Here is a 23568-nt window from a genome sequence, read left to right on the forward strand (position 1 = left end):
CCCAGGTAGTAGGTGTGCTGGATATTTTTACGCCTTAGGTGCAGCACTCTGCATCTGTCCTTGTTGTACTGAATCCCACTGTGCCCTACCCAGTTTTCCAACCTGTCCTGCTCTGCCTACAATCATTCCCTACCCTCTGGAGCGTTCACTTCCACACAGTTTAGCATCATCTGCAAACTTGGACAAAGTACACTTCACAACCACATCCAAGTCACTGATGAAGATATTGAAGGGTACAAGTCCAAGGACTAAGCCCTTCCAGGTCGATACCAACTCGTCTACTACCACTCTCTGGGTGCGACCCCCAGGCCAGTCTGCCACCCACTGGACCATGTAAGCACTTAAGTCACAGCCTCTTAATTTCTTTATGAGAATGGGATAAGATACTGTATTGAAGGCCTTCCTAAAATCTAAGAAAACGACATCCACCTCTACTCCTACATCTAAGCATTTTTTGACCTGGTCATAAAACAAAACCAGATTGGTCAGGCATGATCTACCCATTACAAATCCATACTGGTTGCCCAGCTGCATTAATTTTTCCTGCTGGAGTCGCACAAATATGATCCTTAATAATCTTTTCAAAGACTTTTCCAAGGATGGAGGTGAGACTGACTGGCCTCAATTCACGTGTTCAATTCATGCTCCCTCCCAGCCCCCCAAATTGTGTGAGGTATTGTGACCTGCCAGATTTTTTTTACCTGTACTATACAGTTCAGCAACTCTGAGCAAAATATGAGGGCTTCTTTATGGACCTGCAGGACTGCTGCTGTCCACAGCCACCACACACACCGAAGCAGGTGGATAAACATCTAGAAGCTTTTACATAAGAAAAACGTAAAAACTGCCAGTGGCTGGGTCAGTGTAGGTCCATCTAGCTCTGAATCCCATCTCACACAGTGGCAGAGTGGCTGCTGAGGGGGAGGTGACTAGGGCAGGTCCAAAATCCCCTACCCGCTCCTTTTCTCCCATTACAGCTTCCAGCATTCATTTACTTTTCCAAGATTTTGTTCTTGTCAAATACCATTTAAGACTAAAATCTTTTCCTGAAGGTAAATTTGGCAGCCTCATTTTAACTTCAAAAGACATAAGACTGCACATCTAAAATGCATTCAAAACCTGAAGAGTGCTTACTGGTTGTTGTGATAGGTGGTAGTTCCTCTGGCTGCTTTACATCTTTCTTTGGAGCAGACAACTGTTCATCCAGATTTTTCAGTCGATCCTTATCTTTCAGGAGGTTTCCAGGTTTCAGCTCATTGATGTCTAATGCAAGGTTCTTGCACAATACCTCAATCTCAAACTTCAGGTTCAGCTATACAATGAATTATTCCAATTTGACTGTGTTAAGGTTATGCTAACAAAGAAATAAATATCATTTACACTGCCCACTCTGCCCCAACATCTGTTTAGCTGCACACAGTCTTTAGGCATTAGAAAAATATTTTGCATATGGTCCTTATATAGAAGTACCAAAGTTATGAGGCTGACTCATTTAAATTTTGCCATATTATAGAACTCCTATCAAATTTTAATCTTCTGTATTTTAAAGAGAAATCATTTTTATCTATTACATATTTGCCAAGCTAGTAAATTAGGAAATCCAAGTGCTCAGTGAATGGGAAAAAAAAAAGTCTATTTACTTTTAAGTCATGCTCTTGATGCAGCTCAGCTAATACATTCATGATTGCCATCGTCCAAGGGTTTGGAGGTCTGAAAACCTATGAAAGGAAAGGAAAGGAGGTTGGAATAAGGAAGAAGAACGTTAGATAAAGCTATTCTTTTCCAAAAGGAGCAACTAAAAGCATAATATGAAACGACAGACAGACAGACAGACAGACAGACAGACAGACAGACAGACAGACAGACAGACAGACAGACAGACAGACAGACAGACAGACAGAGGTTTTGTCACTGATGTTTGGAGCACAGTACATGTAGCTTAGCAAAATGCTTAAAATAATACCAAAATGAACATTTTTTCTGGTCAAAAGGGATTTAAAAACCAGGAAGCATAAATTCCCAACAGGAATATTAGAAGGGGCTCCTATTAGGCAGGCCAGTAGTGCCATTCCAGGAGCTGTAGGAGATGGTCCAGGAAGAGGAAAGGGGGACACAACCCAATGAGGCTTAAGAGAAGATAGGGCCTCAAGATATTCCTTTGTTAGTTAAAATAGAACAGGACAGCGTTCTGTTCAAGCACACATACAATCCAGCCAAACACAGAGTACAAAACACTAGCCTCTTTTTCCATGCACCCCCATTATAGCATGTAAGTACTCAAAGTGGAAGAATATACTTTTTTCCTAGAACTAAGCATTTTTTCAAACTGCTACATGGCAAGATTTATTTTGTCACTTTAAGAACTATGTCTTATTTAACAGGCTTGCTGTCACTTACCACACTCCTGACACTGGATTCTAAGACTTTGGCAACAAATGGCACTACATAAAGCAACTCCTGCTGTCCCTTGACATAGGCTTCCAGAAGTAAGGATTTCACATCCAAATCCTGAAACAAAGCAGTATCAGCAGAATGTGAAGAGTTGCAGGGGAATACAAACAACTAACTGTGCAAGGATACAATTTCATCACAGCCTTAACATTCTGGTTTTGTGCACAACATTAAAGATTTAAGTTGTATATGAATTCTCAACTATAAATGTAAACATTTCTGGCAAGGATTTAAGCATCTAGAAACTTTTCTGGTAAGAAAAATATCAGTGTTCATGAAAGAATTCATGAACTATGGAATGACATTTTTGAACTTCAGCAAAATTTGCTAAGCACCAGGTTCCAAAGACCTTTTTTACTTCAGGTCCATGTTGTTATATTATTTTTGGCACCAACATTAAACGCAAACTTACTGTGTGCAAGATGGGCTTATTTTTAGCCAACGTGATCATTCCCAACCAGTGGCCAAGGTTCTTTAACAGAGAACGGTCTGAGAAGTTGGCTGCAGCCTTATCAGATGTCAGCAGCACCTAGAGAAGAGTTAAAAGAGCAGCTTAGACGCTCAGCACCCAATGTGGACTGCAGGAAGCCTTGAATTCCAAACAGTAAAATGTCCAGCTGCAGTCTAGCTATAAAGGATGACATCATCCTTTGAAACAATTAAAATAACTATGGTTGGTCAAGCTTCTTGGATGCATTCCCCTCACAAGACTGTCCTGTTAAGGAAGTTACAAAAAAAGTCTCTCTCCTTCAAGGGGCTTAAAGTAAAACAGCGATATCTGAAAAAGTATCAGTTCCATGCCATGACTGGCACATCCAGCCATGAATTCTACACAACAGCTAGACAGCCCTTGCTCTAATGGCATTCAAGAAGTCAAAAAGGACACAAACTTAGTTAGTTTCTTTAAAAAAGTACAAGCATGTCTTAAAACCTTTAAAACTTATGAAGTTCTGCTGCTAGTTCTGTTCCTTAGCTTTCAACAGCATCAGCTGAATGGCACAAGATCAGCTGTGCACAGAAGAGCCAAGAATTTTTTTTTGCACTACAGCGTAACCCATGGTGGCAAGAAACCCCACCTACAGGTTTAAAAATAGTGCTGACAAACACTACTAATCCACCTAGTTTTTCTGCGTTTCCTCTACTCCATTTCTACAACATTCTTCAACCCTGATTAAGTTTTAATGTAGTTTTCCCCCTACCTGCATTTCCACTGATTTTTCTTTTAAATCCTCTCCCCTAACTTCTGTGGCCAACAGTACAGATGATGCTCCTCCCAAACTACTCTTATAAATGCTCCTAGAAATTCCTGCCATCTTCACACTCCTTTATCAATGCAGGCAAGCCATCAATTAGCCCTGTCAGCTTCCAACTGCCACTCTAATTCCCTGCTCAATTTGCTGCTCTGCTTCCTCTATCTTGCTGCTGCGCTGCCTATCCCCTCTCCAATCTGCCACGTGCCATGCACACAGGCTGCCTGTGCCACTTGTGGCACCTGCACTGAAGATTGCCCTCCCTTATCTTTAAGAACTAAAAATTATCCCATTGTGAGAAACTATCTATACCAGTCTTCAAAAGTCAGCACAATTTGATGATTAGCAACAATACTTTACAAACAGAATTTTTAAAAGTCTGATTTTGGAATTATTCACAAGTAAGCTAGTCCATTTCCATATTCAGTGCTATTATGCGCAGACAATTCCTTAAATCAAAAGAGTGACAAAACCTGCAAAGGTACAATTAAAGCAACTGCAAGTTCCAGCACAGATGCATTTCTTTAAGAAAGTCTCATTTTACCTTCTGTACTTTGGTAAATTATAAAGCAGTCATAAGTTTGGATGGAAACATGTTAAATAAATACACTGTGCAGTGACATGATGCAAGAGCACTCCAGCACTACAAAATATTTTGTTACACTAAGGGTTTAGTTGTACTATTCAGTTGCAACAGGTAAACTTTCATTCCTTCTGAATTACACCTACCAAACAGGACTTTTAACCAGTCTGTACTCTCTTGGACAGACTGTGAAGAAAGCCCCATTTATACTGAGAATGAAAAAATAACATTTCTATTGGTTTCATACTTTACAATCTCCCCAGCTATCAGTTTAAGAGCTCCCCAACTGGCAGCATGTTAAAAAATGGTGATGAAAAGCCAACAAGTCACTGAAGGAAAGTGTACAAATACTTTGCCATAAAGCCAATTTACACACTGATGCCTTAGTTTTCAAACATAGCTGAAGTTACCAAGCCAAAGCAAGCTTTCAATATTCCTGTTGATGTTATTCTAACAAACTAATTCAGAAATATTTTAAAGGGACTCTCCATATTCCTTGGAGAATAAATATTAATGAAAATAGGGTAGAAAAGTGTTATTTTCAATACCAGCTTCCTCATTTTATGTGAAATTTTTACTCCTTAATAGTACATATTTTGTTTCAGAATGGCCTTTTTCTGTTTTGATGAGTTAGTTGCTTATTAACAACTATAGGTAACTTATTTGATTCTCTGAACTAAGTTGCAAGTTAAGAGCAACTGTAGATTGTTTGCTGATTCAGGACTCTACTTGAGTTTCTACAACCCTATTACTTCTGAAGATAACCTTTCCTGTGCTTCTTTGAGAGAACCACATGCAGGCAAGCTGCCTTTAAAGAATGCTGTCAAAAGGTAAAGATTTTCTATAACTGTTCAGTTACATTAATAGTATGCATTTTGAATTTTCAGAGACATGCGTCATATAAATTGTGTTCTTATAAAGACCTGCATCTGTAAAAGCTACCAACAGGCAAAGAAAAATACTTTGCACATTTTAGATATCAGAAGACAGCAAACTTTCAGAAAAATAATCAACAAACTTTTCTACTGTACAAGAGATCTTCACAAACTGTGGTCACCCAGCCCAGTTAATCCTCTTTTAGAGAAACTAGTTCCCAGCCAAAATAGCAATGCAAATGCACAAAAATCAATTCATTTCCATTCTCTAGACAGGGCTACCTGATGAGCCACAATAACACTTACCACATTTTCCCCAAGTTGATAAAAATATCACCTTATGTGGTAAATAGGTAACATAGTATGGATAAGAGTGCAGCCTTTTATTACACATTAGAAAGGAATTGTGCTACTTACCTTGATGTTTCTATAGGTTTCATTCAGAACCATCTTATTAAATTCTGGATTCTTAAGAGTATCAAGGAAGTTTGAATACAAGCTGTGAAAGTTTGGCTCGATACTGACTCTTTTCATCACAAGGTACTGTGAAACCCAAGGCATGAACTCTTCTTTCACAGTTTCCTTCAGCTCCTCAACCTAATGCCAAAGGAACACATGCATTATGAAAAAAACCAAAAAGATGTATAAGCAATTATGTTCAGTAACAACCAAATAACCTATACTGCTCTTAACAGAATTTGGTGTTTTTAAACTGAGTAATTCCAGAAGCCTTAACTACTGACTTAATCCCAAACATGGCCTGCCTGTCTACAGGGCAACAGCCTTCTGTGATATTACCATCCATGTTTTTACAGTTTTACTGGCATCCCTGAACTCCGACCTATTAAATGGTGGTAAAATGGCTCAAATTTGAGTACCAAAAAAATGTCAGTTGGAATGACGTTTAACTAAAGCTATCCACTCATTTCACATGGCAAGTCATCAAAATGTTATTTAACCATATAAAACTTTATTATTAAAACCAAATACCTACTAGCATGATGGGTTTCCACCAAAGGATAAAAAAAAGAAAAGGCTGGAACATGTGACAGTACACTGTTTTAATTCAAAAGGCTGTATCACTAGCAAAAATGAAGCAGTATCACTCCAGACAGCAATTAACTATCAAAGAGTTACCTAGATATCGCCAAGCTGTAACAGCAATCGGGGTGTAACAATAAAGATTTTTTTGGCCAATACTGAAGGCCAATTATTAACAAGCCATATTGGCTGATACAGATTCTGACTGCCAATATGCAGCCTGGTAGCTTGGAGAGCAGCATTTAGCCCGTAAGCCTGTAGGGGCGAAGGGGCGTGGGGGAGGGAAGGGACATGGAAGGGGCAAATCATGGACCCCACAGTGAGGAAGTAAGGGGAAATGGAGCTGTGGGTGGCTTTTGGGGGGCATGGGGTAGCTCCCCACACTGCACACTGCTTGGGGGAGGAAAGGGGGGGGCATGCGCCTCCTGGATTTGTGCGGGCAAAGACAGGTTGCCCACTGCAGCCTCTTCCTGGCTGGGGGAGAGGGCAGGCCCAGGCTGTGCTTGGGGTGGTACTGCGAGGGTTACAGGCTAAGCTATAGCCACCCCAAAGTTTGGTGTAGCCACCCGTAGACTCCCTCCTAATGCTACTACCACCTGCCCCAAGCACAGCACTGGCCCCTCCCCTCCTCACCTACCCAGGAAGAGGCTGGAGCAGCCCTCCCCCACCCTCGCCCCATGCAGATCCAGGGGGTACATGATCCCCATGTCTCTCCTGGGGATGCAAGCAGCAGCGGAAGCCACTGTGCCAAGTGGGGGCTTGTACAGAGTGGGGGGTGTCGGGTGTCATAAAGGAAACATTTTGTGGCTATCTTTAAAAAGGAATACTTCTCTGATTTGCTTACATCAGAGTTGGAACATAAAATCTTTCCTGAAAGAAAAGGCCTTATAACTCAGACCCTGAGATACTATAAAAAACTAGTCTTCTGTTAAAGCATACATTTGTTTACACAGACATTCTATTGAAGATCTTTAAGGTTTGTTTTTACAGAAGTTTCACTTCAGCTTTAGAACAGAATGTTGAAAAAGACTAATAATGTAACACTGTTACACACCTTCTGTGTCATGTTTGACTGAGAGAGATTGTTGAAGATGAATGCGATTTTTTCCTGGACATTTTCTGGAGGTTCCACAATTCTCTCTGTTTGATCTGTTGCAACTAGCAAGGTATCAATATTGGTAGTATTAATGGAAGGCTGTAGGAATAAAACAACAAATTAGGAAAAATGGAAGGGACAGTGTCTTAAGAGTCACAGAGGAAAAGTCAAAGCAAGCTTCTGTTTAGTTTATTCAAGTTACCACTTTCTTTTTCACTTTCTGAAAAGTAGGGTGCAGTGGGGGAGGAATAGAATAGGGGGACAAGAAGTATGTTTAACAAGAACCCTGTTGCAGGAAAGCCACAGTATCTCTTACACAATTAGCTTTTTTGCAAGAAAAATTGGAAAGGGAAGGGGGGGGGGGGCAGGTGTTTATTGTCGAAAACTAGCCTGCAAGCAAGTCAAGTTAGCTTCAACAAAGTTTATTTTATAAGAAGATTACAAACATGTATACTGTATAGTATTAAAAACTGCATTTACCACAGGCACAGCCACCTTGCTGGTATATACACATTTTTAACACAGGAAAGAAAACAACAGTATGTTTTACCTTTCTTTTCCTTAACAGCATTTCAGTGTTAAATCACATTTAAAAAGAAAAAATTGGAGGGTTAAACTGTGCAACTGGGTCCAGCTAGGTGGTCTCCATATCTGGGCAGAACTCCAATACAAAGAAGTCAAGCAAACTTGGCTCAGCAATCAACCCAAATTAACTGAGTTGCAGGTCTGGGGCTAAGAATCTGTCCAGGTACACTCCATGCGATATTGAGAGGCACTATAAAGGTTTTAATTACAAGAGTGATTTTAACATGAGGCAGCATAAACACTTTAGATTGTTATCAAGTGCACTGTAACTGAATCTGGTAAGAAACTTCAGCTGCTGCTGCAAGCAGGCTCCATGACAATTTTGGCTACCCATTTCTGGACATTACCCAATTCCAGTAACAGTTCTCTCAGTGATTTAGGTAACATTAAAAAGGAAGAAAAAAGATCCCTACCCTTGTTGTACACCGGCCCCCCAAAAAGCTGGGCAAAGTATTTGTTGAACAGATATGGTTGAGCAGTGCTTATTCTTAAGCTCAGAAAGCAAAGTCTGCTATCTTTTTCAAGAGTTTCACTGAAAAAGAAATCCTTAAGGGAAAAAGCAAACTTCAGATCTGCAGTTCTGTTTTGGAAATTAAAGAAATTATTCAATACCATATTCACAGTTTCCCAAATCAATAGGGAAATACCTCTAAAATGTGTGTCCAGGATTTGAGAGGCTGAATGTTTTTTATGACATAAATATGGATCAACAGGACTGCAACCCAGTAGTCTACAATACAGAACATTCCTACTGAAAGCCTGTTCAGAATCACCAATCTCAACTCTTCAATTCAATAGAAATGCATGCAATAATGATAGAGCTTACCGGAACATCTTTTTTGAAGCTGACTCCAGTTGGTCGGGTGATTGTAATGGTTTTTGCAACAGTGGTGGTGGTTGAGGTGGTTACTATAGTGCTGACTTGACCAGCAAGAGGAGCTTTTGCTGGAACCTGGGCCTGGGCTTGGGCCTGGGCAAGTGCAATACTTCCAGGGGTGGTGATTGAACCCTGCATCTTCACAGGAGGATCTCTGGATTGCTGTCCATATTCAATGTACTGAAGTAAGGCAAAAAGTAAAATTCACACGCAGCAATGAAATTGTAGACCTGTACTAATACCCAGACGTTTCTACATTTTACTGCTTCTCACTTCACAGAAAATTGTGGTCTTGAAATTTTCAAGGAAAGTTCCTGGGTAATTTCACCAACAGATTTAAAACTAGACAAATCTGTGTAATACTGTACTTACTGTACATTCCCTAAAGCCTGAATTAGCAAAAAAACTTAAACACAATATCTCTATGAAGGGCAGCTCTACTGGATAAGCCTTTTCTTTCCTGTCCCCATTTATTTAAGTCTTACTGAGGAAAAAAAGGGCTAAATGGTGTGACCTTCAGGTCATAAATGCTACCCCCAAGTTGCTGTTGAATGCCACAAAGCTCAACTATTCAAGTTCCACAGACAGTGACCCACCATTCCTAACCCTACAGATCTGGTTACCAGAAACATGCAAGGGAAGGATTCGTGAAAAGAATGTGTATATATCAAGAGACCTGCTACACAGAGTGAATAAAATTTTCCTAGAGACTCCTATGACAGTACAAAAATAGGTGAAACCTTACAACATGCAACCTTCAAGCAAAAAGCCAGGTTCCAAAGCATTTGGTTGGCTGGCACCAACTGAAATAACTTTACAGTGGAAAACTGCTGAGTTAACCATTTTTTATAGTGGTGCAATCAAAGCATTTATAATGCAGGTGCCAGATTACTTAAGCATGTAAACAAATAGTCAAAATAGCTATGGTAATTTGCTTTTGTAAGCATAGATATAATCATTCTAATTTACGTGCCGAGAAAACCTATTCTTTCCTTTTTTTTTTAAAACCAATTTGGACTAAAAACATTGATGAGTCCTAGCATTATTAGCAGCTTCTGGAAGCTCCCTCACGAATAGAAGCACTACTGAGAAATAAATTACCTATAATACGGCTTTTTACTCTTCAGATTAAAGCACATTCTTATTTTGATCAGACCTTCAGGAACCAATTTTTCTGTCCCCTGTCTGGATTACTGTAAGCAGGTCTTACTATAGGACTGAAGTTTAACTGAATGGCACTTATTCAATAGGATGTCCACAATTCTTAAGGGGACTGGAATGTAAATATAAGGAAAATTCATGGGAAAAGTTGGAACCTATTTATATATCAACTGAGGACAGACCTTTCCTAAAGCTGTTGAGTGGCAACATATAATTAGTTGGCTGCAAACTAGCTGTTGGGTACATATTATAAACTCAATCCAAATTCAATTTGAAGGCACTGGCTTCTCATACTGCCATCCTCCCAAATCCCCCAAAAAAGTATTTAAAAGCTACTTTCCTCACAAGGAATTAAAAACCTGGATGGACTTGCATTGTCAAACAAAAGCTATGAAGGTTTAGAATGTTTCCAATTGCAAGCATTAGAATGTTTTTACAATCAGAAGCTTAGTTTGTACAATTTTTAAACACTCACCTCCTGTAGGTGATGAGGGAACTGTATAAAGTGACTAATAGAAGCCAAGTGCTGACAATACTGGGGATAGTCCTTCAATCTGTCAACAGTAAAACTAACCATTAGTTACAGAACTGTGAGCCCTGATCAAGAATGATACCATAGAGCAATACAAACTAGTTACTGGACACATCACTCCCCTACCAGGTGAAAGCTGCATCTGAACTCATCTACTCAAAGAACCATGCCTGCCTATCCACAAAAGAAATTTTGTACAGGAACATCTGTTTCATAAAATCTGATGTGTTCATTTTAATTCATTTTGTTCCAAGATTCTGTATTTATGTCCTAGACAAAATTTAACATTTTATGCAAATCAACAAATTTACTAGATGGTGAACTGCATCCATTTCTAGTATAGGCTAGGTATATTTAATTGTAGCTCACTATTTAGAACTATCCTATACTTAGAACTAGGAATCTTCCTTTGTGCACACACAGTTTTTACTGTAATACATGTTATGAATGCCAAATATTGTCACCCACTTCGGGGCACTTCTTTTTTGATATCCCATTTAAAATGGTACACACATTCTAGGAGGGGAGTGGTAGGGGAAATAAGGTGGCTTAAGAAATTTTAGGTATGCCAGTCTTACTAATGTACTTTTATATTATTCTGATACAGCTCTGTTGTTATAACAGTAAATACTCTAAAGCTGGATGATAGCGTGAACAGGAACACGGGTAACTGAGAAATAGGTATCCTAGGCAGGAGCAGATGTTCAAAGAATACAGCATTTAAAATAACTAAATTCAGAAAGTTTGAGAACCAAGTATTTTAAGGATCGATAATGCAATGTTTACTAAGAAACCAAAATCCAAATGCGTATCACTTAAATAGACTGATCAGAAACTAAAGGACAACTTTAGTTAGTTACTCTTAGATAAATAAGCACACAAGTAGTGAATTCTTAACTAGGGAAGCACCTACTCTAAGAACCTACTAAGATACTTGCTTGAAGGTATATATATTACACATAGTAAAAAATGGAGTGAAGTTAATCTTTGTTTCCAACATAGAAATTACCATGTAATTAGTGGATGGTACGTTTCTCATTCTAGACTTAGTCAATTTTAGAATTATGTTTCAACTGAGATGTGCTAGATGTCCAACATAAACCAGTAACTCTGTATTGTTTTACTTATACTACAAGAACAGGTATAAGTTTAACAAAGATACTCCATGCAGGTATTATAAAAAAAAAAAAGTGACTCACCTATTTTTAAATCTATCTAGTGCAGCAATACCAAAATAGTACATTTTGGATGTAAAAGGCTTTCGTAAGGCTTCAAGAACATAGCGCAGGGCAAGGCCCAATGCCATATAAGTAACCAGTCCTTTCTCTATTATCCCACCAAAGAGGCAGGCTGTTATGTGCAGCTCTTTATCTGGGTACTGGGGGAAAAATCGGTACTCCTCAAACAAGTTCCTCAGCATACAGTTAAACACTTCTCGTTCCCGTTTAATGTTGGAGTCTTTAAATCTCTGTAGCATTTCTAATACCTGCAAAGAAATCAGAGACTGTTACTGAGAGACTTGCTTCATCTCAGCCCTTTCACACCAGTAGGAGGCTCAAGAGCAACTGCATCTACTCACTAATGTCAGCTGCAGTGGGGAAAGCCCAACCCCTAGTGCAAAACTACCAAAAATATCTGTATGTAAATAAAACACTACATAAAATCCTTGAGGTATCGAAAAAAGGCTAGACTACATGCTTTTAGGGTGGGAATTATGCAGACTGTGAACAGTAGAAATCTTGTCATTACAGCAGAACACTGACCTGAAAAAAAAGTGAAAGCCATTTTATTTCCAGTAAAGCTCTTAAATGGTCTATCTCAGGGGTGAGCAAAATGCAGCCACAGGCCAGACACAGCCCACCAGGCCATTCTATCAGGTCTGTGGGACCCCTAAAAAAAATTTAGAAAATTTATATTTATCTGCCCCTGGCTGCCTGTCATGCAGCCCTTGATGGCTTGCTAAAACTCAGTAAGCAGCCCTCCACCTGAAATAATTGCCCACCCCAATCTATCTGGTAGCACATAAAAGGTCAGCTGGCTTAATCTTAACTGGTTTTGATTAAGGTGAGCTGAATTTGCTAACATATTTTAAAATGTTTGAGAGTAACTGTGGTCAGAAAGTGGAGTTCACTTGTGTCTGCTTTTATTTATTATAAAAAGGTGACTTTATTAATATCATGCAGGTAACAGGTGAGAAGCTAAGCTGGATTTCCTTCTGGTTCTCACAGTATAAATACCCTAAGTGAAAAAAATCCTACATAGGGATGATATGCAATGTAGTACACTTCATCTGAATTTCAGTTCAGACAGTAGGGAAATTGAGTGTTTTGTTCATGATGCAGAACCCCAAGATGCCATTTTAATTAGCATAACTGCATTTTTTAAATCTGCCTTCTTGTGAAGTTTGGCAATAGCAAATGAACACTCAAGCTTTCAAAAAAGAGCATTTCTATTGCATGGTAAGGCAAGTTTACTGATACTTTGGGTGCCAAGTGGGCATAATTAGGAATGTTGCTCAAGTGCACATCTGCTCCCACAAGAGGTCATACTACCCTTAAAAGGAACTGCACTCATCTTTCTTCAAAAAAAATAGTTCCTGGAAAGCAGTGGCCTTGCAAAAGGAATACATGAGAAAGAGCCTGCTCTACTCAGATGAAAGAGACAGTTAAAGCCTCATCATATACTTGGATATTCTAATATGTCAGATTTGTATTTCTGATATTTGCTTCTGAATATTACCATAAATCCCTTACGTACATCATTTTAGCAGGGAACGATGTGAAATAATTGCTGGGTGCAAACGTAAGAGTATTTATCACTTGTGTTGTTGCACTGAATTTTACATTTTTTCCAAAAAATGTTTTAGATATTAAGAGATAAATATGCACGTTTGTAATTTTCTGCAACTATCAGGCAGGACTTTCCTACTATTTGCTTTGTACCATTCTACTGCTTCAAAACCAAGTTTAGGAAGGGAACAACAAAAGTGCTTTTCAATAATCCACAAATATACAAAATACATTTCAAGGGACACCATTAATCTGAAGGAGTCTGATTTAAAAAGCAAGTCAAGACTTTCCACTGCCTTTCATTTTTGTGGTTTTATTACCAAATCTTACTCTTTTTAAGGTGAAGAGTTCACAAAGCTTATGTTTTGAGTTCACAAAACTGGGTTCACCCATTTTGGCATTATTCAGGAGTTTCAGGCACGTAATTTTTTTAAATTGATGGGACTTAAAACTGCACTTCACATACAAGAGCAGTTGGGAGTTACTCTGTGCATCACAGGTAAAATTTATTCCTCCTTATTTACAATCAAAACAAAAAACAAAGCTTTAAGCTGCCATCATCCCAATATTTGTTTATGAATAACCACATTAAGGAATAACTACCATCAACCATATAGCAAGTCTCTAGATAGCTGATGTGACTGTTACAGAACAAAACTCACCTCATCTACAGACATGGTTGGGTGTGGTGGATGGTTATAAATGCGCTGAAAGTAGCTGTTTGCCTCATCATCTATTTCTTTGCTAAAGTGCTGATTTGCCTCTGGCCACACCTGAGATAAATCCGCTGTTGAGAAGATAGACAACAGTGAATAATATTCCAAGCAAAAAATTATTGTAGTTGATTCATTAGCAAAAGTTTCCAAACATTTTCAGAGTATCAGTTCAACTAGGGTAAATTATTTATATAAAGTTTACTTTGTTCTCCAAACAGGGCTAAAAATGTGCTTTACAAGTAAATTTTATTCATATAAAACTTAAAGAAAAATTGTAATTAAAAAAAATCACTAACAGGAAGAGATTAAATTGGTTTTTGGTTTGTTTTTGTTTAAAGTTAAGCATTATGGAAAAAAACAAACAAACAGACTGAAAGCTTCCAGGAAGATACTTAAAACTTGCACCGTTATATTCTTAAAATATAATTTCACCTCTGAAATTAATCTGGTCAATTGATACCTAACCCAATATATGAGCAAGAAACTAAAAACAGAGCATGCTACACAACACTAACATGCAGACAGTCTTTCACACAAGTACTTTCATGCCAACCACTCTGCTCCAAGGCAAGTCCTGTCACTGAAAGCTTAACCCAAATTGCAAAATGAGAATCACTCAGGCATTCACTATAGCCTTACATTTAGCTTTTATGGAGGCACTACCAAGTAATAAGATTAACTGAAGTAAAAATGAAGATGTGGCTGTTATAATATCTGTACCTTTTAAAGGCAAAAGGCCACTTTGTGCTACAGTGAAATGCCACACCAAAACAAGATATATAGTTCTACCTGGTAGAGCCAGAGACCTGGCTGCACTGGTATGGGTTAGCTATTAGCCTATTTCATCCCAGTTTTAGCATCTTATTTATCTCTCTCATGTTCTATACTAGAAAGGGATCTTACCCAAGTAACTCTGATAATTTTACTCCACAGAATTTCATTTTTGTAATGTATATGACTCCCTATAGAAGCAGGATATACATTTTGTTCAATATATAGCAGAACAAAAAGCAATGGAATACTGTTCGTGCAAATTCAGAGTGCTTCACTGTCACATATACACTGTTTCAAAACAGATTTTTCTACTCCTATGGGCTATTAGTAAGCTTCTAATATAGCAAATCAGAAATAGCCTGTTTCATGCTTCAGGTTGAATACAAGACCCCTATTTCTCTGCCTTTTACCAACTCCTAGCTGCCAGCCTTCCCTGAAGAAAATGCAGATTAACTGCATATCACAGTCACACTTCACAGTCACAGACAACACTACCACTTACAAGGTTTCATCTTACTCTGCTGGAATGTAGGCTGGTTCAGTCCAGATGTGCTCAGTTTCCTTTGCACGAATGGATCATTGTTCACTGCAGGGAGGCCAAGGGCCCCAGTTCCTATACCAGTCAGGCTACCCGTAGTAAGACCACCTACTGACAAGCAAATAAGGCACTGGTCACCTCTTTTACACTCTTAGCTAGCTGCATGCATCAGAACACTTCATCAGGCCACAACAAGCTAGCATGAGACAGGGTCATATCATTCAATTTTGACTCTTCACTATCATTTAACAACCCTGTAGAAGTATATCAAAACATTTCATCTTTTTAACTCATTTTGACTAAAAATCCATCCTTTTATTTAAATCCAGCATTAACACCATATTTCAGACCATCTTAAAAATGGTAAAGCATTTCAACTTAAATACAGAAGCAGCACACCAGTAATTTGAACTGTACTGTAGCATAAAGCACTGATTTAAGTTGCAGTTACCCAAAAACTTTAGTGCTGAAGCAACAGCATAGGCTTTATGATTAAATCCCAGAAAATGTAGAACACTGGTTTCCTTGCTCAATAACCTTTACCAGAGCAATGTAAAGCAATTTTGTTAACATAAAATTCAAACAAATCTACCCACACAGTTATACCTGGAAGCTGTGAAGAGAGTCCTCCAATGCCACTAAAACCTGTGGTCTGGTTTTGGGTGGAAAGGGGAGGAAATGCTTTTGCTGGTGACTGAGGTGTGCTGAAAGCAGAGCCCAAGTTAGGAGGAAAGCCTTGCATACTCTGGGTATGTGGAGCTGCTGAACCACCTAAACTAAGAGATGCCATCCCAGCAAGCGGGTCAATCTGGATAAAGAAACACAGATTATAAACAGCCATAACCATTTTTCAGCTCTCTTTTCTTGGCAAAAAAAAGCAATGACAAAAGTACTCCTCGGAAGAGTATTTCTGCATGGTAAGTTTAGCCTGTGAAATCATTCAAGTGACCCCCACAAGTTCTGTTTGTCTACAAAATGTTAGAACACTAAACACTTTCTTAGATGCAACGGATATCCACTACAACCCCCTTATCATAAAAACAAGTCTATTAAAGGCTTCCTGGACATTCAAGACACTGATACAAACAGCTAAATGAGTAATACAATAATTCCAATTAAGTAGCCACACTTATACGTCTGATACTACAGCACCTTACAGACCTCCAATTTCAGGTCACATCAGAATATTTACAAAGGCTGTAGTGAAACTTCACAATCATGATCTTTTATTAGGTCTAAGGGAACCCACTAGGACCAGGAACTAAACACCCAAATATGGTTTTCTACACAAACCTTTAAAATCCAGGGGAGAGGCCAATAATAATAGTCATCCTATAAACAGATTAACATAATCCTTATTTTAGGAGAGGAAAGATAAACTGTCTCATCTATCCTGAAGACAGCCTGGCTACAAACTGATTATATAAACCAGTCTACTGCTCTACTTGGGCATCCATCTATACACATGCTCCAGGGGTGGAGGGTGCTTTAATTAGAGGGGCTCTGAGACCTGCTCTAAAGCACCTACAGCGTCATATGTATTCAGCATCCCACACCTCAAAATACCAGTGGGAGCACTTTAACTAAAGCTCATTTGATGTGCTTGAGTTAAAGTTGCCCTGCTGCCATTTTTAAATGCAGGAACACTGAATACATGTGATGCAGAGGCTGCTAGACCATGCTAACTAGCATGCTCCAACAGACCTAATTGCTAATTAACACGTTAGAGCAGAGCTCTGTCACGTGTATAGGAGCCCCTTGTTTTCAGTGGCCATTTGTAGCCAGTTGCCAGAATATTTAGTCACTTTCTCTGAAGAGTATCTTCCACTACTGATTTATCACTCTAATAAACTGCTCTAAATCTTTAGCCTAGAGAACATTAGTGCCTTTGACATCCTTAAACACTGAAGTGCCACTAATTTAATAAAGAGTTCACCATTTCTTAGAATTTCAGTCTGCCATTGAATGGAGTTGCTAGCAGCAAAATCTGTTTGGAATGTGTCGCTCCCAGAGGAGGAAAGGGTGGTGAGTGGCAGGGAGTAACTTAAATGTACCTTGTTTTTAAAAGAGCAGTTCAGTTGAGAGCTGAAGAGCCCCAGTTATAACAAGTCCTTATGCTCTAGCACTGTTGCTTGGCCCGTGAAGCTACAAACAAGACACATCAGGTTCAAAGGCAGTGCTTAATCCTCAAAAATCTATGTAAATTCTTTACCATTTTAAAGAAACCTCGAGCATATTTTAATTATGCCAAATTTTTATTTCATTTTTACTGCTCCCATGTTACAAAGTTTTAGTTACTTGTTACAAACATTCCAGTGAAAGGTAGCTCTTAACTAAATCCCTTACACACACTATCTCGCAGTTAACACACAAAGTTATCTAAACATGCAAGCATAAGCTTTAAAGGGAGCCAACCAACATTATTTAATTCTAAGAGTCCAACTTATGCAACAAACATGAATACGAATTACCACCTCTGTTCTGAAAGTGTGGCATATCATTTATCTACCTGTACAGGAGAAATAGCATCCAAACTGCTAGCACTAGGTGGACGTCCCTTGGGCATGACTCCAGGTGGTGGCTGTCTAGCTTTGTTCATGACATTACTGCAGTTCGCTACCATGGTGAGGATGGTCTCCGATAGCTCCTGAGAAACACTCCTGAGAAGAGAATTAAGTGATGAATGATATAGTATTTCATGAAACTGGATCAACCTAGTCTGTTTAACTTGTCTTCAAAAGGATCAATTTCAGGCAATTAACTTCTGTCCATTTTGCTCAAGATTCCAGGTGTACTTTTTAATATCTGTATATCACTGCTGCTAGATTTTTTGCTTGATATCCACTTAGGGATCAGTGACTATAGCAGTGCTCTACAAAATTTCTAGAACCCACAAATGCAAACCAGCAGAGGCTACTTTAAAAAAAAGTGTAAATATTTTAAAGTATATTGATGCTAGATCATAAAACCTAAAAGACAGCCAAGTGACTGAATATGATTTGTAATGAAAAGTTAGACAGGTTAAATATCAATATGTTTGGAAAAAGCCTCATATACATACATTTTTACTTGCAGATCCACGTAGGATCAGAAGTTTCTATTGGTCATAAAGGCTACAGAACACCATCAAAGCATGCTAACGCTCTGAAACATCCAGGTTAACCTGGCACACTATTAATTCTTTAAGAACGCATGGATTACAGTATCCTGACAAAAGCAGGAAAATGGTTTACAACAGCCTAAAACAGGCTCTTGCCTCTTTCCAGTATTTTTCTTTCCCCTCATTCATTTTTCTATAAGAAAAAAAATATGGTTTCTTTTCTACTACCATTTCTCCTATGTTGTGCATGCTCCTTCCCCTTCATTATTGTTTTGCTACATTCAACATTTCCAGTGTTCGTAATCACAGTCTTATTTCACAACTAACAAACTATGCTATCTAGCCAGCCACCCTTCAAACTAAAGTGAATATGGAACACGAGAACCTCCAACAAAAGCCTATGAAGAGAAAAAAACCCTTCCTCCCTCATCTCACCTGTAGGCATCTATACACGTGCTTGATGCCTGTTCAGATGCATTCTAATTAGAACGAATGAATTGAGCCTGATAGAGCATTCCAATTATAACACTCCAGTGGCCTCCGAGTCATGTGTATGCAGTGTCTCCAAGTTTCAAAATTGCGGTGGGGGCAGTTTAACTAAAGCTCATTCAATGAGCTGAATACACAAAACACGGCAGGCATTTTATTAGGGTGGTTCCCAAAAGCCACTCTAATTACTGTCCCCTGATACCCCAGAGCATGCATAAAAAACACCCCAAGTCCCCTTCTGGATTTTTTGCCCTCAACCACAATATTTTGGTCCCTCAGAGTTACACAAAGTAATTTTCTTCATCCTACTGCATGCAGATTTAAAACTCTCAAGTAAATAAGAGCCATCTGATGGCTACATTGGTTCTTCCCCAGCCTCACGCGGGTGTAGAAGCTAGCACCAACAGGTATTGGGGAAATCAGAATGACATGGGAAAATTAAGTGGAAAGCAACTACTGCAAACTGATAATTTCAGGACATAGAGCTTTCCACTTTCATTCCTTTGACAAAGAACAAATCAGAAGTGGCTGGGTTTTTTATTTCACTTGAGGGAATGGCACAAAGGTCAGGGGAATTTTTATTACACATACAAATGCCCTCCCAGCAATTTTATCGACTGGGACACTTGTGGCAACTTTTTAATGGTCTTGAAATGCACCAAATAGTTCATTAAAAAAAGAAAGAAAAAGCTACTATCAACTGACACCCTAATGGCAAAATGTCTATTCATTGATGTGTGAGATCCCTTTTTTCCAGTAACTGTTCTGAACAGAGTACCTTGAGAGCAAAAGCTGTTACACATTTTAAAACAGGGTTTTTTGGGTTGGAGGGGGTGGGAGGTGGAGAGTTACTGAAAGTTAGGGTCTCCTTGATTTCTTCATTCCAAGCACTGTTCTACTTGTTTTTTATTCAAGATATACAGCTACATAAAATACAACCTCCTCTCCCCCAACCTCAAAATAAGAATTTCCAGGACATGTCCAGTATCCCAAAACTAGCTCCTGGGGCATGCAGTCAAACAAGATTCCACTGAAATGGTATGAGGAAGATCCATGACAGTGTAATTTTAAACCAAAACTGAGGTGGGATGGCCCCCCAATGATTTCAGATTTACTGCAATACTGAATTTGTAACCAAATGGCTTATTAAAATGCTAGTTTCTAATTACAGCTGAAATCCAAGATTATGGAGTTTTAGCTTTGATTTAAAAAGGTCTGCATCAAAGTCATATATATGCTTCCAAGTCTGGCTTCAATCAATCATATTTTCTAACTGACTCAAATGCTTAAAGCAACAATTAAAAGGACATAATAGGCACCCCTTCAAAGGAACAAATAGAAAAAAAGTGGCATGAGTGAGGGCTTTAAAGAGCTGAAATTTTTTATGCCATCTAAGTATTGTATTGATTTTATATTTGCTTTTAAGGTACTGATCAAAGTACTGAATGACATCGGATTTAGTTCCAGTCCTTGCAGAACCTATCGAAAATATTGTCATTTGATGATGTTTCACTACTATTTGCATATGGTCAGTTAGCCTGGTATTAATTCATTTGTGTAGCTTTTATACTGCATACACCGATTTTTAGTCAGAATGTCACGGAATACTACCTCAATACCTTACAGAAGTACTGCTTCAATGCAATTATCTTTAAATCAACCACATTTGCAGTCTGAAAGAATGATGCTGGGTTTGACTAGACCCATTTCCCAAAAAAACACAGGTTAACATTATATTCCTATCCTTCACTTCTTTAAAAAGTGAATCCCATACCACAACTCTTTTGTTACTTTAACCAAGACTAATGTCAGACTAACTAGCCAGGTTGTGATTACCTGGCTCACTGCACTCTTTTCCAACTCCTTCACCTCCCCTCCCCAGTTCCTGGAACTCCTTGCAAGAAAAGTGTGCATTATTGGATAAACTCAGGAAAGCCTAAGAATAGGTATGGACAGAAACATTGCACCATTTTCCTGAACAGTTTTAAAATAATTCTACAGCTATGGCATCTGCAATCAAGTCTGCAAGTGAGGTAAGTTATAAGTGATGCAGTTCTCTTACCCGGCACAAGCTTGTAAGCAAGCCAACATGGTCGCTAGAGTTTCTGGCGGAAGCTGAGCACTTTTGGGCTGGTCCTTTTCTGGGGCAAGGCCACCCAGGATAGATGGGCATCGTCTCTTTAAGAAAGTCATACAGGCTGTGATGAAGGGCTCCTGAGGAAGAAAAAGTTCTTTTAAATTTTGAGAAAGTTCACTTAACAGTTACTATTTCAAACTTAGCAACTGCAAGAGAATTGCACTAAGCTATTGCTAGTTCAGTGTTGAACCATAAGACTAAAAATACTGTCTACAACTTCAGTGCTATATTTGTTAAAGCAGCAACTTAAGCCAATGAAAATAAAATGCAGAAATTAAAAAAAAAAAAAAAATCCTGCTTTACCCCATGCTCCCGAATTTTATCTGTGAGCCATTTGTCAAGCTTGAGGTATTCCCGTCGAGAGGCAAGTGCAGCAAGGTCAATAACAAAGGCAAATGGAGTACCATTGAGCAGCATTGACAAGGCCTAAAGAAAAAAATTAGAGCACTACTAGTGAAAATATCAGGATACCCTTTTTCTTTTCCTGATTTCTCTAATCCCCATGTACTTATACTAATTAGTCATACAAACATGCTGCTACTGATTTCTTGGGTCAATAAAAAGTTTACAATATTAATTTAATAGAATTATCTTATTTGGTAAGAATAAGCAAGTGCTCTAGATCTGAAAGCACGTAGCACCTTTCACAAAGTGGTCCAGTACTTTTAAAAGCACTTTATAATCAAAGACCTTCTCAAGTAAAGAGCTACTTTGGCACACAACAAAATGGAATCTCGAACATCTCTCCACACAGCAAACACAAGCACTTCACATCCAGTCTGACTGTACCTTAATGTAACAAGTTATGCAATGACTTTTATTAAAAGTTCATGCAGCCAGCTATAAAAATTAATAGCCCACATCCCGACTTCAACTGTTTTCAGTTAAAAGCTCACTGAAGCTATTCTTGTTAACCTCAATCCAAACGTATTACTAGAACACATTGCTCAGTAACTTTGCCACTTCTAAGTTAAGGTTGGTTTTTCTCATTGAAGTAACAAGTTCTTACATAATTCAGATACTCAAATTAAAAATGCACTTCGCAAACTCACCTTCAAGTCTTGCGCCACGTCAAGAATGCGTGACAGTTTTGCCTGATCATACTGCTCCCCTCTCATGTACCACTCTGCCATTGCATGCATGATAAGTTGGCGAATTGAAGGAGACTGACCCTAAGAAAAGTTAAATTGTGATTCCACTTTACTGAGCTGCTTTTAAAAAAAAAAAAAAAAAAAAAATTCTTAAAAAAAGAGGCAATTGCCAAGGTATACTTTTTAAGGTCATTTGTATTTCTTCTTATGTAGGATATTGTATCTATATACAGATGAAAGAGGATTACATGAAAATTATGTAGTTAACACCTTATGTTTTATACTGAACATATGTTCTTCACAGATACTAAAACTACAACATGGAAATGATTCTACATCTTTGAAATTTACTTCTAAATGGTAGAAATAATGACCTTACAGCCCATGTCATTCCTAGAAATATGCAGATCTAATTACCTAAGCTACATAAGAATGGCAACTGAGAACATCAGCTCATGCAAAATTTTAGGCTCTGGAAGTCGGTCCTAAGGAAAAGTAATGCAACATGGGGTACTGGGCAAGTGCGGAGGAGGGAGAGAAAAAACTGGCAGTCCTAGGCTACGCTTCTGCTAAGCTATATAATCCTACTATCAAGAAGGTGTGGTTTGCTACCTTTCATTGCTTAAACACACAAACGGGTTCAAAAGAGTAGAAATAGGATACTAAAATAACGGCTTCTCATTGGTAACGAGTACCTCATTTAGTCAAGTTTCTCATCTTGTGAACACTCTACAATAAACAAAAATACCATTCTGCAGTTATGCTATTACCAAGGCCATCAGAAAACTACAGATTTTGTTGTTTTAAACTCTTAACTTAATGTATTAAGCTCTGTTGCATAAAGCTCTTGCTCCAGCTTGGCAATAAAATCCTAAGAACTCTAGTCCCTTGTTTAAGGTACTAGTCACATTAGGAAAAACATACAGTGACTGCAACACTTGTGGGTGGTCAGTAGTAACCATCAACCCGCCTGAGCAGTGAATGTTGACAAAACCATTTCTAGCTTGCTTCACACATCCTGCTCTACTTTCCTGTGTTATGCTTGAGAACAGTAATATTTCTAATGAAGAGAAGACTAGGAGGCATGTTGGCCTCTTCTACAGCAAACTTTTCTTTGTCTCCTATTAATACAACTCTACCTGAAAGCTAAGATGAAAGCTATAACATGGACAAGACAATCCCAGAATAGTCCACTTCTTTATCCTTGGAAAGCATGAGGATTGCGTGCAGTACAAGGATATAGATTTAATAGATATTAGGGCTGGAAGGGACCTCGGGAGATCGAGTCCAGCCCCCTGCCCAAAGGGCAGGAAGTCAGCTGGGTTCATTGGATGCTTATCTTGCTGGGATCCTATTTACTCTTGAAGGTGTTCAATGTAGGTGCTTGAACCACCTCCGCTGGCAGACTGTTCCAGACCTTGGGGGCTCGGACAGTAAAGAAATTCTTCCTTATGTCCAGCCTGAAACGGTCTTGCAGGAGTTT

At 38.7% G+C, this 23568-nt stretch overlaps 1 protein-coding gene across 5 annotated transcripts in view; it reads right to left on the minus strand.

The window, feature by feature from the left end:
• Positions 1-1063: 1063 nt before the first annotated feature.
• Positions 1064-23568, minus strand: part of CNOT1 (CCR4-NOT transcription complex subunit 1) — a 62921-nt gene continuing 40416 nt past the window's right edge. The window contains exons 14-29 of one of the 5 annotated variants that reach the window (XM_019535569.1): positions 22047-22166; positions 21298-21420; positions 20920-21071; positions 17778-17928; positions 15875-16076; positions 15233-15376; positions 13903-14027; positions 11651-11937; positions 10395-10473; positions 8708-8938; positions 7255-7395; positions 5577-5756; positions 2864-2980; positions 2398-2508; positions 1641-1718; positions 1064-1312 (exon numbers count right to left, since the gene is read on the minus strand). In XM_019535569.1, coding sequence (XP_019391114.1) covers positions 1079-1312; positions 1641-1718; positions 2398-2508; positions 2864-2980; positions 5577-5756; positions 7255-7395; positions 8708-8938; positions 10395-10473; positions 11651-11937; positions 13903-14027; positions 15233-15376; positions 15875-16076; positions 17778-17928; positions 20920-21071; positions 21298-21420; positions 22047-22166 — 2475 coding nt within the window. In that variant the 3' untranslated portion in view covers positions 1064-1078. Of the gene's footprint in view, positions 1313-1640; positions 1719-2397; positions 2509-2863; positions 2981-5576; positions 5757-7254; positions 7396-8707; positions 8939-10394; positions 10474-11650; positions 11938-13902; positions 14028-15232; positions 15380-15874; positions 16077-17777; positions 17929-20919; positions 21072-21297; positions 21421-22046; positions 22167-23568 lie in introns of all 5 variants that reach the window. The other 4 variants (XM_019535570.1, XM_019535568.1, XM_019535571.1 and 1 more) reach the window with 4 other exon arrangements.

The sequence above is a fragment of the Crocodylus porosus genome, unplaced genomic scaffold, assembly GCF_001723895.1.
Source record: "Crocodylus porosus isolate Cpor-Errol unplaced genomic scaffold, CroPor_comp1, whole genome shotgun sequence".
Classification (NCBI taxonomy): Eukaryota; Metazoa; Chordata; order Crocodylia; family Crocodylidae; genus Crocodylus; species Crocodylus porosus.